Source organism: Strongylocentrotus purpuratus, unplaced genomic scaffold (assembly GCF_000002235.5).
Source record: "Strongylocentrotus purpuratus isolate Spur 01 unplaced genomic scaffold, Spur_5.0 spur5_scaffold_1, whole genome shotgun sequence".
In the NCBI taxonomy this organism is placed as follows: Eukaryota; Metazoa; Echinodermata; class Echinoidea; order Camarodonta; family Strongylocentrotidae; genus Strongylocentrotus; species Strongylocentrotus purpuratus.
In genome coordinates, this window is record NW_022145594.1 from 28,252,316 (window position 1) to 28,268,983 (window position 16,668).

The 16,668-nt window shown below is 41.3% G+C and overlaps 1 protein-coding gene across 1 annotated transcript in view; it reads right to left on the reverse strand.

Annotated features, from left to right (window-relative positions):
* Window positions 1-1,759: 1,759 nt before the first annotated feature.
* Window positions 1,760-16,668, reverse strand: part of LOC589327 (sushi domain-containing protein 2) — a 38,804-nt gene continuing 23,895 nt past the window's right edge. The window contains exons 11-23 of the mRNA XM_030977967.1: window positions 13,529-13,797; window positions 12,147-12,311; window positions 11,699-11,875; window positions 11,156-11,301; window positions 10,511-10,637; window positions 9,632-9,871; window positions 9,023-9,229; window positions 8,488-8,652; window positions 5,438-5,602; window positions 4,701-4,865; window positions 3,953-4,117; window positions 2,433-2,589; window positions 1,760-2,043 (exon numbers count right to left, since the gene is read on the reverse strand). Coding sequence (XP_030833827.1) covers window positions 1,956-2,043; window positions 2,433-2,589; window positions 3,953-4,117; window positions 4,701-4,865; window positions 5,438-5,602; window positions 8,488-8,652; window positions 9,023-9,229; window positions 9,632-9,871; window positions 10,511-10,637; window positions 11,156-11,301; window positions 11,699-11,875; window positions 12,147-12,311; window positions 13,529-13,797 — 2,236 coding nt within the window. The 3' untranslated portion in view covers window positions 1,760-1,955. The remainder of the gene's footprint in view (window positions 2,044-2,432; window positions 2,590-3,952; window positions 4,118-4,700; window positions 4,866-5,437; window positions 5,603-8,487; window positions 8,653-9,022; window positions 9,230-9,631; window positions 9,872-10,510; window positions 10,638-11,155; window positions 11,302-11,698; window positions 11,876-12,146; window positions 12,312-13,528; window positions 13,798-16,668) is intronic.

Sequence of the window (16,668 nt, forward strand, 5' to 3'; positions counted from 1 at the left end):
TTCATTATTTATATTTCTTTCAAATAGTTGGAAATCACCAATTGAAATCATCACATGCGAAAAGTGACTACAAATATACATAGAACGTCAAATTTCTCTAACAGATACAACTTGTATAGTTTTAATAATGAAATTAGTAACAAAAAATAGTAAATGCAATCGACTTAAATTGCAATGGATTTGGTTAGTAATGCATCATGTAACGCTAGCAACCTCATCACACAATAACATGCAAAAACAACTACTTTCCTCAATATCATACAAAACCTGCGATTAAAAAGTAATAAAGTAATATATTTTTTTAAAATCTTCGGCTCATGTGACTATCGATATAAAGAAACATTTAAGAAGAAGCTGGCTATTTATTGATAATTGAAAGAAGGTTGGAAAACATGGTACGTTTAAGGCAAAACACTAAATGCATAAAACTATCTAGAAAAATCTTTGGTAAAACTGGAATGTTTATGTAATCATAGAAATGACGCCTATTTCACGCCTACTATCTACTGATATTTTTTTAAACCTTGTGATAATTTAGACAATTCTGTTGTATCAACAAAACAATTACGTGTATAAATCATTACAATAAATTAACAACATTGCAAAATATTTGTCATACGTGGTAAACCTGAATTACAACCGATTTTATTTATTTACTAGACAAAAGTTTTTTTTTTATTGAGAATTACACTGCTAATTTTCAGTATGTTCTCAGAATGAAGAGTGGTAATTTATTTTCATGACCCGGGGGAGGGGGGCGAAATGCGAGGGACGAGGGAGCATAGTGAACGAGAGGGGCAAAGGTGACGGAAGTGACTACCCCTCACCGGTTTTTGAAGTTTTGTTGTATTACAAAATTACATTCCTTAGCAAAACTATAGTACAAAAACGTAATACGGATTTTCTACAAAATTAACTTGTATATTTTAAAGAATATTATGCGAGAGTGCGTAGAGACTGACCGAGAACATGTTTGCATTTGTACTAGTCTGATCGCTACACTCTTGAGCCCTCAAGAGCCTAAAAGTGTTGCAGTCTTTAGTCAGTATTCGCTATACATTTTTGTGCGTGCACTTTTTCAAATTTTCCGGGGGGGGGGGGACACGATCCCCTCACACAAAATTGAGGGGGAGACGTGTCCCCCCTTCCCCTGAAATTGCCGCCCCTGCTCAGAATAATTAAATTTCTTGTCAGTTTAGTTGTTTCAATTCATTGTAGAATGTACATTTAAGTACTTCATGAACTTGGTGGATAATCTTCCAGTGAAAAATTCATTTCGAGAATGACTACAAATTCATTACGGGCTTTCGTTTTTACACCATTTTACTGCCAATTCTCTGTAGAAAGTCGACAGAACTCAGAATAACGCAAGTTCCAGAGTGCCTTTTCAAGATTCAAAGTTAAAAACTTTCCCCAGTTGTGACATTACTTCAATAAGAATTATTTCTACACGATTTTGACCAGTTTGGCATTAGTTCTGGTTTTCGTGTTATGATTTGAGACATACAAGAGAGCACTATTGGTGAGTATATTTGCTGCCGGGACGTCACTCATAATTAATACATTACGTATGCCATTTGCGGACGACACGACATTTCGAGTAAGTTGTTGTTGGTGCAAAAAGAAAAAGCTTGTGAGATCAATTTAAAGGCACACTGTCCTACTTGTAGCTACTTGCTCCCTCTATACAGAAAACTTCCCAAATTGGTGCCTGTTGGTCCCCCATGATCCTCTTTTTCTTATGCTAAATGAGAGCTGAGTTAATGAGATAGCCACCTGTCACAGTGACCTCGTTGGCTCGCTGTGTGGTCCAATCCCTTCTAGCTGCAGTAGTAACGCCTACCTTTAACCCCTTCCGCTCTTGATTCAACGTACATTATGTAATATGTGAATTTTATATTTTGTATTTTGTTTCAATCTTGAACTTTGTCGCTCTCACATGGCGCAAGATTGCGTCATTTCTTTAAATCCATAGAGATATGCTCGCGGTTACTTGCGTCGTTCTCCATTCCATTAGTGGAAATGGTCGGACTGTTATGTGGTCTAAGCGTGGTACGATGAGGGAATGAAAGAAGAAAGGGAAGAGAAAGGGAAGAGAAATGTTGCTGTGAAAAATAAATCAAAAGTGCATGAGCTACTAATTGAAAGAATACTGATTCCTAACTTTGGAAATGCAAGTCGACATTAAGTTTGAAGAATATGTCACTAATATGTACGTGACGTGTGTTTAAACGTAAACAATATATATTTCGAGTCCTCCTTCACCAAATAAATTGGCTTCATTAACTCAGTTAAGCTCAGTTTTGCCGTTTACATATCCATCTCGAATTGCAAGCCTCCGAACTTCTCGATAATGGAGGACTTTTAATGTCCCCGAAAATCGGGTACAACCTAAAAAAATTACTGAGTAAAATAATTGAAAATTGACTTACTCTTGTTTGTCGGAATTGAACAGGCCCGATTGCCGATGTCGCAGAAACACGAATATGCCAACGACGAGGAGTACGATAAAGATAATGGAAAAGACCACACTGAGAGCGATGACGACGGCGTTATTGTCGCCTGGGATGGGATCAATGTCTGGGTCAGCTGTAGAGTAGAGAAAGGTCAGAATCAACCGAATGGCGATATCAAACTGATATAGCGGGGTTGGTGGATGATGGGGATAAGTTGAACGAGGAGTGATTATTTCAAACGATTCGACCGCCTAGTTTCTCAACCTTGTAAATTCTACTTTGATTTAATCATGCCTCATGTTCCGATTCCCCAGAAACGATCTCCAATTTTCTGCTTTATCTACATCCCTTCTCCCGTCCACCACTCCTTCTCTGTTTGAATACACCCCGCGAACTTAATTGACACTTTCTACTTTTCAGGTTTTTTTCTTTCTTTCTTGATGAATGCTCATAACTGTGTCATACCCTTAAATCAAGGTGATTTAAGATGTGTGTGTTCACTTTTCACATTATTTTGATTTATATAACGGGTATGGTTCTTTTTCTCTGTCGATTACTCTTTCTTTCCCACTCTCACTTTCTCCTACTCCAAAATTTCCACTCACGGCTCTTTTTTTTTATTCTTGTTCAGACCACGTACATTCACACACACACACACACACACACACAAACAACCCCACGATTTAGGGTACGGGTGTGCATGTTCCCTCCCTCTGAAAGCATCCCCCTATCTCTGGTGTTTAAAGTCAATGTAATTGGGAACACGAGTGCGGTCCCTGCGACCCGGGAGTGGGTGGCCAAGACACAATCACGTACATCATTCTTCGAAATCGATTCTTTTCAATGAACTTATTTTGATGGCACACGACGACGTAATAGATGGCTGTAAACATCGAAACGAATCTTTGTTCAATAGCATTAAAGGTACTATGTCCCTTTTGCAGCCAACCTCAAATTCTGTAGAACTTAGAAATTATGAATATGTCATGTATGTCCTGTCTGTGAAATTTAAACGTTAGCAGTGTCCTAATATTCAAATTATGCAAGGAAACATGTTTACTTGCTAGACTTTACTGTCAGACACTATTGACTGGCTATTTTTCTTCTTTGGTAATAACATGTACATAAAATGAGCCGTAAAGGGTACATGATTATTGTCTACATCAATAACCCACTTCTTGTGATGACCAAAATTAAACTGATTGAATCATTGCGCAGCATAAAACGTATGAACATTCGGACAATGGTCTGAAAATCAAGACTATTACTTATTGGCTCTATAGCTCCTAAGTCGATTTGACAACTAATAGTCGTTATTTTCACACTTGAAGACATTTTCAAGCCCCGACATAGTACCTTTAACCCTTGGTCTTGGAGGTTAAGTCTTTTAACATTTTCCCATCAAAGTGACTGGTTTACAGACGATTATTGCGCGCTAAATGCTCGTCACGGGCACGACCACACATAGGGTGTAAGACATGGGAAGTGATACTCACTGGTGCAGGTCGGGGCGCCGCTGCTCCACACCGCGTCTCGGCATACCGATTGATTGGCGCCGTTCATGGTAAACCCTTCCTTGCAAGCAAATGTCGCTGTTAGGCCATCTTCGCTGAGAGAGATCGAGCCATTGGCTGGTGTGTCCAGGACGCCGCATGACGAGTCTGCAAATAAAAGTGAACAACGTATTTTGACATTTGGTATCTTCCCATGACACAGGGTGTAAGGATGACGTACCCCTCCCCCCCCCCCCCACTCAAATCAGTTTTTTCACAGCGACGCAAGTGCTAACTACGGGGTATTTAAATGAGCTCGACACCCCGTACCAGCTCTACTCTCGAAGCTAATACGGCTAAGTACCGTCGTAGGTTTGGACGCTACGCGGAAATTTTCGATCTGAGTGCGACCCCCCCCCCCTCCCCCCCCCCCGCTAAGATTAGCGTTGTATAAGGCCGCGTCGCCGGTCGCGAAAACTCGCTAGTGTTATTTAGGGTACGCGTATGCATGTTCCCTCCCTTTGAAAGCTTTCCCTAAGTCCGGTGTGTAAAGTCAACACGTGCCGATTTTATATGTATTACGCCAGGAGTCGGACGTTGTTGCGTGAGAAGTATCACCGTTTACCGGAAATTTTTGGAACATGAATGCGGTCGCTCCTTTTCCGGAGTGTGGAGCGAGTTGACGTATTCCTTCAGTTTTAAAGACACATCAAGCATAGGATGTAAGTGCGACGTGGGAGATAATACTCACCGGTGCAATTTGGGGCGCCGTTGCTCCACACCGCGTCTCGGCATACCGATTGATTGGCGCCGTTCATGGTAAACCCTTCCTTGCAAGCAAATGTCGCTGTTAGGCCATCTTCGCTGAGAGAGATCGAGCCATTGGCTGGTGTGTCCAGGACGCCGCATGACGAGTCTGCAAATAAAAGTGAACAACGTATTTTGAAATTTGGTATCTTCCCATGACACAGGGTGTAAGGATGACGTACCCCTCCCCCCCCCCCCCACTCAAATCAGTTTTTTCACAGCGACGCAAGTGCTAACTACGGGGTATTTAAATGAGCTCGACACCCCGTACTAGCTCTACTCTCGAAGCTAATACGGCTAAGTACCGTCGTAGGTTTGGACGCTACGCGGAAATTTTCGATCTGAGTGCGACCCCCCCCCCCCGCTAAGATTAGCGTTGTATAAGGCCGCGTCGCCGGTCGCGAAAACTCACTAGTGTTATTTAGGGTACACGTATGCATGTTCCCTCCCTTTGAAAGCTTTCCCTAAGTCCGGTGTGTAAAGTCAACACGTCCCGATTTTATATGTATTACGCCAGGAGTCGGACGTTGTTGCGTGAGAAGTATCACCGTTTACCGGAAATTTTTGGAACATGAATGCGGTCCCTCCTTTTCCGGAGTGTGGAGCGAGTTGACGTATTCCTTCAGTTTTAAAGACACATCAAGCATAGGATGTAAGTGCGACGTGGGAGATAATACTCACCGGTGCAATTTGGGGCGCCGTTGCTCCATACCGCGTCTCGGCATACCGATTGATTGGCGCCGTTCATGGTATATCCTTCCTGGCAAGCAAATGTCGCTGTTAAGCCATCTTCGCTGAGGGAGATCGAGCCATTGGATGGTGTGTCCAGGACGCCGCATGGCGAGTCTGCAGGTAAAGGTAAACAAAGTATTTGCACATATTGTATCTTCCCATGACACAGGGTGTAACCGTGTAAGAGTGACATATACCCCCCCCCTCCCCCACTCAGTAATAATTTAGGGTATGCGTATGCATGTTCCCTCCCTTTGAAATCACCCCACTAAGTCCGGTGTGTTTAGTCAATAAAGGCCGATTTTGGGGGTGTATTATTAGTCGGAATGTGTTGCGTGAAAAGTACCCTTATACCGGAGATTTTGGGAACATGAATGCAGTCCCTCATTTTCGGGGGGGGGGGGGGTTGACGTATTCCAAAAGTTTTAAAGAACCTCAAGAATTTGGTGTTTTATTCCACCATACAAGTAACTACGTACTATATCGACATTAGCACCATTTTCAAAAGTAATTATGTAGCGTCTCATACATTCGCACTTTTATTGTACGTTTATGTTCTCCGTAATTTTCCATTACGCAACTTATTTATATTCATTTATTCGGACCACGTGCGTTCATCCCTCCAATCGCGCATCGTGGTTCCCCGCATCGTTCAACCCGCGTATTTTCAACACCACGATAACACCACGAGGTTTTCTTCACTCCTGCTACCACCCAGTCGAGTCAACAACTCCTGCTAACATCTTCAGTTGAGTCAATACGCCTCCATGATCTTCTCTCCGCACTCGAGATCCTTCCGTGCCTCATGCACCTCTTGCATGACACGCCAACCTTTCCTCTGCCGTCTACAGCGGGATGGCAGTTTTCAAGTGGAATGTTTTAATCAGGACCGACTTGACGCTCGATTCTCCACTGGGAGCTGTCAGAACTTCGTTCCGGTAGCTCTTATTACACATGAGCTCGACTTACCGTAGCTCGCCTGAACATTCATCAATGAGTTAGACCCACCGCAGCTCTGATGAACTTCACCTCAAAGTTCGGCTTATCCGACATCAGCGACTCACTGCTTTGTGCTGGCACCGACTTTGTCTTCAACATTTTCTTCCTTGGCCTCCGACATCAAGCGACTCACTGCTTCGTCATTGAGCGCCACACGTTTCTTCTCTTCTCTTCTCTTCTCGTCTGAGAGTTTATCATCATCATCACGAGCGTCAGCGTCGAGATCACATTCTGCACGGCTCTTCAGCCACGACCACAAAGCTAAGTCTCAGTCTGTAAGCCTCCGCATCATCATCGCGTGAGCCCCTTCCTTCGTTCTTCACATGCCATCATCTTCGTCTGACTTTCGACGTCATCTCTACTCTGTCGTAAGCTTAATTTACTCATTGCATTTATTCATGTTCATGTCCATCTCGTGTATTATTTGTTTGTTTGTTTGTTTTGTTTTATTTCCACTTTTTCATATCAATACAAAGAAACATACAAATAAATATGGTGAATAGCAAGTAAGTTTGACAAAATTTGTTTCTAGTTAAAATAAAAGTTTCATACAAAAGGAAAAAGCAGGAGACCACATGTCGTAAGCGAAAATGCTTGAACATGACTGTGGCCTCTGCCGAGTTAACAAAATAAAAGAAAACCATGCAACTGCATTGTATTCGATGTAAAATAAGATATAATTGAAGTGATTAAGAGTGAGCATGGCTGAATTAATTTTGAGCGAAAATAACTAAACAAATTTAGTGAAATATTTCGTGTTAAGAAGTGCATTTGTGCAAGGTGCAAAAACTTAGCTTGGTGGAATAAAAAGAGACTAATACCGTGATATTAATTGTGTGTTGGTTTCAGTAATGCTATGGTCACATTACCCAAAAGTAGTCTGCTCGGCGGCCGAGCGGCGAGTTTTTAACCAATTCTGCCCGGCGGCTGGCCGGCCACCGAGCGGCGGCCGCCCAGGCACCGCTCGTTTTTAGGGCATCGCTCGGTCGCCGCTGAAGTTTTAGCGCGGAGTTAAAATTTGGGCGGCGCCTGCTCACTTTTCACTCGCCGCCCAAAATACGCTCGGTGCCTGGGCGGTCGCCGCCCGGGCACCGACCTAATCGCTGGGCGATGCCTAATTCCAGCAGCGACCGAGCAGGCTACTGATCGGTCGGTCGCTGCTCTGATTTGTGACCATAGCTTTACGGGTGATAATATTAAATGTATGCAGGGTCCATTCCTGTTGACAAACAAAGACAGAACAATTCAAGACATAACAATTCAAGACAAATTTGCCAATGTATCTCCGTGCAATATTCTGATTTCTCACTCATGTAATTCTTATTCTGATCGAGTCATTTATTTGCCTGACTTCACTTGTTTAGTCTGCTTTATTTAAAGGGAATACAGTTTATCACGTATTTTATTACCAGTGCAACCTTGTTTCCTCGTAGCTAAAGGATAAAAAGAGTTATGTTGTGTGATAAGTGAATACGCTTTCCAATTTCCATTCACAATTCATCCACACAATTAATCATTCTACAGTTACTCAATTTTGAATATATCAAATCTGAACCCTACGTTATCAGAAATTATACAATTTCGTAAGTAAAGATATTAAACAAAAATGTAGACCCCATAGCTTTTACAACTAATGTTCATCACAAAAATCTGATTTGCCATGCAGACTAGTGGATACCACCCCCCCCCCCAAACCAAGCAACCTAAACAGTACTTAAATTCTTTAAATCATGGCAGTGTTTCAATCACAATCACGCACACCATTCTTCGAAATTGATTTTGTGTTAATGTACTTATTGTGATGATGCAGATGACGAAATCGATAGGTGTAAACATGCAAACGAATCCAGCAGCTCAATAGCATTAACCCATGTTCGTGGAGGTTTAGTCTGTTAACATTTCTTCTTCAAAGTGACTGGTCACAGATATTTATCGCGCGCCAAATGCTCGTCACGGGCACGACCACACATAGGTTGTAAGACATGGGAGTTGATACTCACAGATACAAGTCGGGGCGCCGCTGCTCCACACCGCGTCTCGGCATACCGATTCACTTCCGCCGTTCATGGTAAACCCTTCCTGGCAAGCAAATGTCGCTGTTAGGCCATCTTCGCTGAGGGAGATCGAGCCATTGGAGGGTGTCTCCAGGACGCCGCATGACGACTCTGTAAATACAAGTAAAAAAAGTATTTGAACATTTTGTATCTTCCCATGACAGGGTGTAAGAGTGACGTATTCCCACAGTTTTAAAGAAACCTCAAGCATTTGGTGTTTTGTTACATCATACAAGTAATTACGTACTAAAATCGTCATTACCACCATTTTCTAAATCAGTTACTCAATTTTGAATATATCAAATCTGAATCCCATGTACAATTTCGTAAATAAAGATGGTAAACAAAAATGTAAACCCCATAGCTTGTCTATTGGTCTCGAACCCGGGTCCTCCCGGTTACGAGACCACTACTCTACCACTGAACAATCGCGCCCCCTTTATGCAAGTCTTTGCGATCATGATACGCTAATCACTCTTACCAATGCATGCGTTATCGCCTGTTGATCCGGTCCACATCAAGCTTCCCTCCTCTGCGCTGTACGCACATCGCTTGTAGGATGACCCGACCATAATCAAGCCCTCGTCACAGGTGAATGAGACCTCGGCGTCCTCGAAGTATTTATTCGAATCTGAAGAGTACGTCTTCGTACCATTATAGGGTGTAATTTGATATGGACATGCGTCGACTGTGGAGAAAAAAAATAGTTCATAGATTTGCATATTTTCTACGAGTAAGTCCAGAGTTGTGGAATTATATTAGGAACATTCCGAAGTATTTTTCGAATCTGACGAGTTGGTCTGTGTGACATTGTAGGGGGAAGGGGGGGGGGGGGGGGGGGAGTAATCGAATATAGACACGAGTCGACTGTGGGAGAGAAAAAATACCGCCATTCATAGAAATGCCACAATAAAATGGTTGCACTAGGTATAAATGACACTTCATTTCATATTCCTATTTCTTACATAGTTTTTAAAGGGCTAAAAGCGTCTTCGATTTCGGATGTATTCATTGCTTGCCTTCATCATAAAGGTGCACATTAAGTCTCAGTGCAGATCCGCTACTTTTCATATTTTCTCTCTCAACTCACTTTTTCTAATATTTTCAGAGCTGCTCTCGAAGGCTTCGAAGGCACCCAGCGTAGCCATGGCAAGCTGTACGTCATCGTTAGACACCTCATAGTCGAACAGACACTGGCTGACCTCGTTACAGGCCGGGTACAGGGTGGGGAGGTTGACGTTCATAAGGGGTACGAAGGTCGAGTTGTGGTAATCGACGTGGGTGAGGCCAGACACATAACGGAAAAGGCTGTAGTCAGTTTCGATCTCCCCTGGAAGGTTGAAGAACAAAGTGGTAGATCCTCATCATATACATGTCTGGACCTTACTGTTCACGGATCTAAGTGGACAACAGTGTTCACTTAGATCCTTTACCAGACAAGTCCTCCACCCTATTTCACAATTAATGACATATACCCAAGCTTTAATAATCTGATGATTCAAAGTTCCTTGTAATCAGAGAGTATGTATGCATAAAGGTTCAATTCTGTTGTACAATTTATGACGAGGATGGAGGATGAAACTACGAAACGTGTCCCATTCACTCAAGTGTTATATGTTTTTCAATGTTTTTAGTATAAACACTGTTAACAATCAATCCTGTTTAATCCAAAAACTTTGTCAAATATTGAAAAATATTGTTACACAATCTTTACATTCGAGAATTTCACACCGTTAAAGGAAAAAAAAAATTCAGCCTTTTAAACGTTGTCTCTCTCTCTCTCTCTTTCTCTCTCTCTCTCTCTCTCTTATATCGTTTTAATGGTCTAGCTTTTCATGTATAAAGGGGTCTACATATATCCATTGGTATATTTCTGACAATATCAATACATTTATGTCAGGGTTTCCATCAAAATCGTGATCAATAAATTACACCATTGTTCGATTGAATGCAATCTAATAAATCATACATGTTTGACCGAACTGGAATATCTCTTCATCGGTCGGGTCATCAAGAGGGTTGTTATTGTTTCTGCTCGTCAGGTCGTTGCTAGGGTCACCATCCATGTTGCCTAGCAACCCAGACAGATGATCGCTCTACGAAAGAAAAAGATTATTTACGAATTAATAAAGAGTTACCACATGAAGTCAAATGCATACTTTGAGAAAGTCTGTTGTATGTTTATTTAAAGTCAGTCCTCGAAGGAATTTGCTGAATTCTGTAGTTGACCAAGAGGAAGAGGTAGTTGTCCAGAGATACTTGACCTAAGGACACAGTTTGCTAGAGATAATTATTCTAGGGTTGGATCCTGATAGAGTAGTTTTTCAGGTAGTAATTTTCCCAGTTATTTCAGACTATCCGATCGTTTTTTTTCTCAGGTTTAGCCAGATCATTATTAATACGGCTAATATGCAATTAACTGCAATTATTATTACCTAGGTAACCTTTCATACCAGGTAAATAGTGGGAAATCAATGTCTTGCCAAAGGACATTAGTGACATGCAGGGGTTCGGACCTTGAACCCCTTGGATTGAGAGTCAAGTGACTAAACCACTATATGCCGACAACCCTTAGTTGCTCTGACACAACTAACACCACATATATGATGCTTACATTTAACTTTGAAGGGAGGATCGGTCGTACAGCAAGCATTCCATAGTCGTAGGTTACGTAGACCCCGATGCCGGTTTCTTTAAACATGACGACCACACCGTAGATTTCGACATCGCGCTCAAACCTTGTGACATCCACGGCACACCCTGAAAAATGTGAAGACAAAAATCAAATGACACTCATGGCACATCCTGAAAAATTTGAAGAAAAAAAATTAATTGATCATTCATCGTTCCCTTTTGAAGATTTGTTTTGAAATAGGATAATTGTTCTTCTTGGATTCCGTTAAGTCCGAAGTGTCTTCCAACGAGTTATTGTGATTTATTTAAGTAGGCCTATCATGTATAAACGAGTAAAAATATGCCGTTGACTTGATAAACTTAGATTAAGCTTACAGGAGACAAAAGCTGGAGACAGCTTTTGAGGGTATACCAGATCTAGGCCTTCTATCAGCAATGCTTCCAAAAAGATCTGTCATTATGCCATTGCATGAAGAACACTCGATCACCAAAGTTCTAGAAAGGTTCTCGATCTCCTCCTCACCTTGTAAATCGGTGAAGGTCTGCTGTGAGAAGTACACCGATTGCCATTCGCCGTTTTCATCCATGCTCCTCCTGTAGACGTCCATTCCGCTGGTTGCGCTCGCCTCAACGAAGATACTGTCCGAGCCGCTGTCCTTCATTGCTACCGACGACAGCTGTGTAACGTCTACCTGTTGACCTGGTGATTTGATTTGAAATGGAAAAGGAAATGGTTATTTATGCGGATGTGATTGGAGTGATTTGATTGTAGCATTGGTGTAGTTTGATTTGATTTGACTGATTTTAATTATCATATGATTTCACTGATCATGCTGATGCCGGCAATAGCGAAATAGATGGTGTTCATGGAAAGCTTGTGTTTTGGGAAATAAAGACACGAAATTGAATTACTTCTGATGTGTACAGAATCGTATCAATATCATTCCATTTGCATAGGTGCACTATCTTACCATTCCTATCCATAGTCTTTATCTGCCTTGCTTGAAGCTCAAAGTCAGAAGCACCGGTCTTTGTCCCACTTGTAGCGTAACGGAGAAGGGTAAACTCGCCTAAACCATTGAATGTATAGTTGTACCTATCCATCGTGATGAAATGGGGATCTCCAAACGATAATGCTTTAAAAGAAAGGGGAAAATAATTAAACACTTCGATTGTCTCTCTAAACGTTCGCTCGTTTTAAACACGTGCACATTTTCACAAAATGATAGGAACCAATTGACGGAAGAATTGCTTTATGCAACACATTGGCTTTGCAGAATTACTCATTTCTGGTTTTGATTGGCTCCATAAATCATTTCACACCTGCAGAATCTAATCTGGCACTGGAATGATTTATAACGAAATCTTTTAGCCTTTGGTATATATATATATCAACACTGTCCCTTTGATTGGTTTGATATTTTTGGCGGTAGTAAAGACTTGTTTCTTTGTTTCAGTTATATATACAGTAACAGCAATTTTTATTCCCCTGCAGTTATATCTCAGATGCCATTTTGTTTTTCTTATCATGGTGAGATATCTTACAACAAACACTTCGAATTGGATTCAAATCATGCATGATTGGAAAACATGAACATAACATATGTTGGGACGAACGTTGGCCTGAAGGGATTATGTTCCCGCTATGTCAGCAAGTATGAAAGCCTATGGGGGTCATAGTTTCCAAGGGCTGTGGCTTTGGACCAACCGGTTGTTGGGAAGGCTTGTGGGACTTCAATTCGATTCAATTCAATTCAATTCAATTTATTTCTCCACAGATGCAAATCATAGGAAGATACATAAAACAAAATACATACATACAATACAATAATAGAACATGTACATCATACATGTGTATATAAAACAACTACATATGGAGCAATGTATGTTTTAACAAGAAAAAAATCAGCAAAATGTTGAAGGGGTAGTCAAAAATCAAAAATGATTTTTCGAGGACTACCCCCCCCCCCCCCCAGCATGTGGACAGACGTAAACAATGTGACACATTCAATAAAATGGTTGTAGTTCACAAGGCAGACAATGTCGGGTTCACAGGCCTTCGGAAAGATAGTTGTGATGGTTCGCGAGACCGGCAGCCGACGTGACGACCTCGTTGTTCTTCCCAAAACTTTTCTGAGGTTCTACGTGACCAAGACTCTTGGTCTTGTAGGCTGTCAATATCTGTAGCCATCGGTCTTGCGGATTGTTGGTCTACTGGAATGTCTATCAAGCTATTCTAGAAGGCCCTGCTGAAAAGTAGGATTCAGCTGAGAACAGGCTTTTTATAAACCGTGAATCACTTTTAAAAATCAAACTCAAATTCAATCCCACCTCTTGCAAGAGAGTCACCTACCGTTATTTGGGGGTTCGTAAATGGCGCAATCGGTGGTAGGTCTCAAGGTGATGTAGTCGAAGCATTCCTTCTCCTCAGCCCACTCACAACAAAAGTGTTTGGCGATGACGTCATTAGACCAATGGGACAGTTCCGGGACTAGGTTCCTCGCCATGTAGGGGCTGGAACCTCGAATATGGGACCGACCGGCCATACCGGCATACATGGTATCCCCGGAGTGCATCAGGAGACGGTTGGCATCGTAGCAGCATTTGGTTCCAGACATTGGGCTAAGATCAGAGCAAAATAGTTATTATATTAATAATCATGATAATAATATGAATAGTGATAATAATAATAATAATAAACAACTAGAAATGCAATCGTGTCACAAAGATGTGCGTGCAATTACGCCATGTTTCTACGTGTCAAACGAAAGAGCTTCTCTCGGACTATCCAGAGCAATTTGTACGAATTCTGTAGCTTCTGTAATATTGGAGATAGGTCGGGCGAAAGAAAGGCCTCAACAGTGACCTTGATGGGATGGTAGTGACTATGCCTACGAAGTTTGAAAGAAATTGGGATAGGGGAAAGAACCTAGAAAGGGCTCGTAAGCACTGCGTGCAAAAACCATTGGGATTTGGTGCATGTTCGTCATTGCAATCAAGATCGTTCTGGAGGCCAAAAGCGTGAACCCGATATGCCCCATAGACAATTCACGTAATGCATGCGCGGAAAACGTACAGGATCTGTATTATGACCGGAGTTAAACTGTTTTTTCTCTCTCTCTCTTTATGTCTCTTTATGGGCCGTATTTGGTATCATTAGAAAAAACATTTCATGGTTGTTATTGTAAGGGGAGGCTTCCAAAGTTGCGACTGTGCCGCGACGCGTCGGGGCGCAGAGCAGGATATGAGAACAAAGGAGGCGCCTTATTGCGCCCATTTGCGCCTTTTTGCGTCGGATACGAGAGGACTTCAGTTGGTTGCCAGCTCATTAAAATCTGGCTATTGTTTGGCGTCTCATTGTTACGAAATTACCCCGCCGGGGCGCGCCCCGGTGAAGCACTTGACATTTGTGAATGGGAGCGTAAACTTTGAATAGCTTTCGCGCCCTTTCGCGCCCGGTCCGGCGCATTAGTTATTCATGTAGTGCCCGCTTGTGTGTCGCTCTCGTCTTGCGAGATTTGACTCTGAAAAGCATTACTTTGGCTACTGATTTGTTTTAATATTATTTTACGTACATGACATTGGTTACAATGTTTATTCTGATTTTTTTTTTTTACTCTCAACATCGGAGTTCTGTAGGCGTTAACGTTGGCATGATTGTTCATTATTCATCTCCTCCTGTTCTGTTCATGATTGTGTTCAATATATCAATTTTAATACAAATTGATTTGTTCACGAACAAAACAACTTTATTTTATACTTACCCCACTCTCTCTGACATTGTTTTCCTCGTGCATGTTTTGACACTTTATTTGTTTCATATTACATTAAAATTGTGTATATTTCCTCTAGCGATGTTATCGCATGTTTCGGTTTTCTTGTTTTGTTTTCTTTAATTTTCGTTGGATCTTGTAAACAGTTCTGTCGTATGATCATTATAAATCATATAATTATATCATCAGTCTGTTATTTCAATACATAGATCCTTTAAATCTTCTTAAACTTAGAGAACGTATTTTTAAATCCGTGATGTTGAAAATGATACTTAATCAAGAATGTCGTAAATTCTCCTTGAATTGGATTTAGATTTAGTATGTTTCGTTAGAAGGAAGACGCTCATTTTCAGAATGTTCTTTCTTTGCAAAACACTAATGTTACGAACAAAATAAAATACACTGTACCCGTATCATCGGGGATATCGCAAAACTCCCAGGGAGATTATCAATTGCAAATCAACATTGTAAATTATGCCTAAATCGTAAGAATAGAGCATGCATTAAAAAAAAGAGAGTTACCAGGAAATGATGTTTGAAATTTCACCTCGAACATATCTCAAGAAGAAATTAGTTTATCATTCTGTTCCAAAGAATTGTATCGAATATTTCTTTGCGAAGAAGGGGGAGGGGGGGGGGTTACATCCGCGGCCAGTTTTAGATCCAGGTCATTGTTGAGAAGAACTAAAATACGTATATATTGTGCTGAATTGTTCTAGATTCGTTCTAGAACAAATACAAACCATGGCAATTCGTTGAATTGCTTCTCGTAACAGAACTGTCTCACTGTCTAAATAAGGATCCATCCAGGGGATCTATCATGCACGTGTTGGTATCAAGTAGTAAACGGAATTAATAATGATTGCGTTGTTTTGGGGCCATTTTTTTTATTCTTTTATTTATTTATTTATTCATTTTTTTTTTTGGGGGGGGGGGTGGTGGCTAGCCCTTATTCTTCTTCTACTGGGTCATCAAGAAACACAAATAGTGTTGAAATTTTCCGCAATCCCTTTAGCGCCGAGGGTAGAAAAAGCCTATAGAAAAAGCCTATAGAAAAGTCAGCTGCATGGACAATAGCAATTTAATGATGGTCAAACAATCAGGGAGAAATACTCGGCAAACAGATATTAGCCCACGTCTTCAATATAACCAGGGAATCCCGATATAACTAAGCACATGCTCACAATATGAATATCAAATCTGGCTATTGTTTGGAGACTCATTGTTACTGTCTGGTAAAGGGGTACTTTTCACGCACCAAGGTCCGGCTCGTCTAGTACACACAAATCCGGCCCGTATTGACTTTACACACCGGACTTAGGGGACTGTTTTCATAAGGAGGGAAAATGCATATGCGTACCCTACATAACACTCATTGGGGGGGGGGGGGGTGGGGCGGTGCGCTTAACGGCGAAGCGCTTTTTGTGAATTGTGAATTTTTGAATGGGAGCTTAAAGAAAAGCCTACGCATTATTTATTCATGTAATCCCCGCGTGTGCGTCCGCTCTCGTCTTGAAAGATTTGACTCTAAAATTTGCACTTTGGCTACTGATATGTTTTATTATTATTTTACGTACAAGACATTGATTTAGATTGTTGTTCTGATTGTTTATTTCCCTCCCAAACATCGAAGTTGTGTAGGCGTTGACGTTGGAATGACTGTTCATTTCTGTTCATTAATGTGTTCAATACTTGTATTATATTAATTTGTTCACGAACA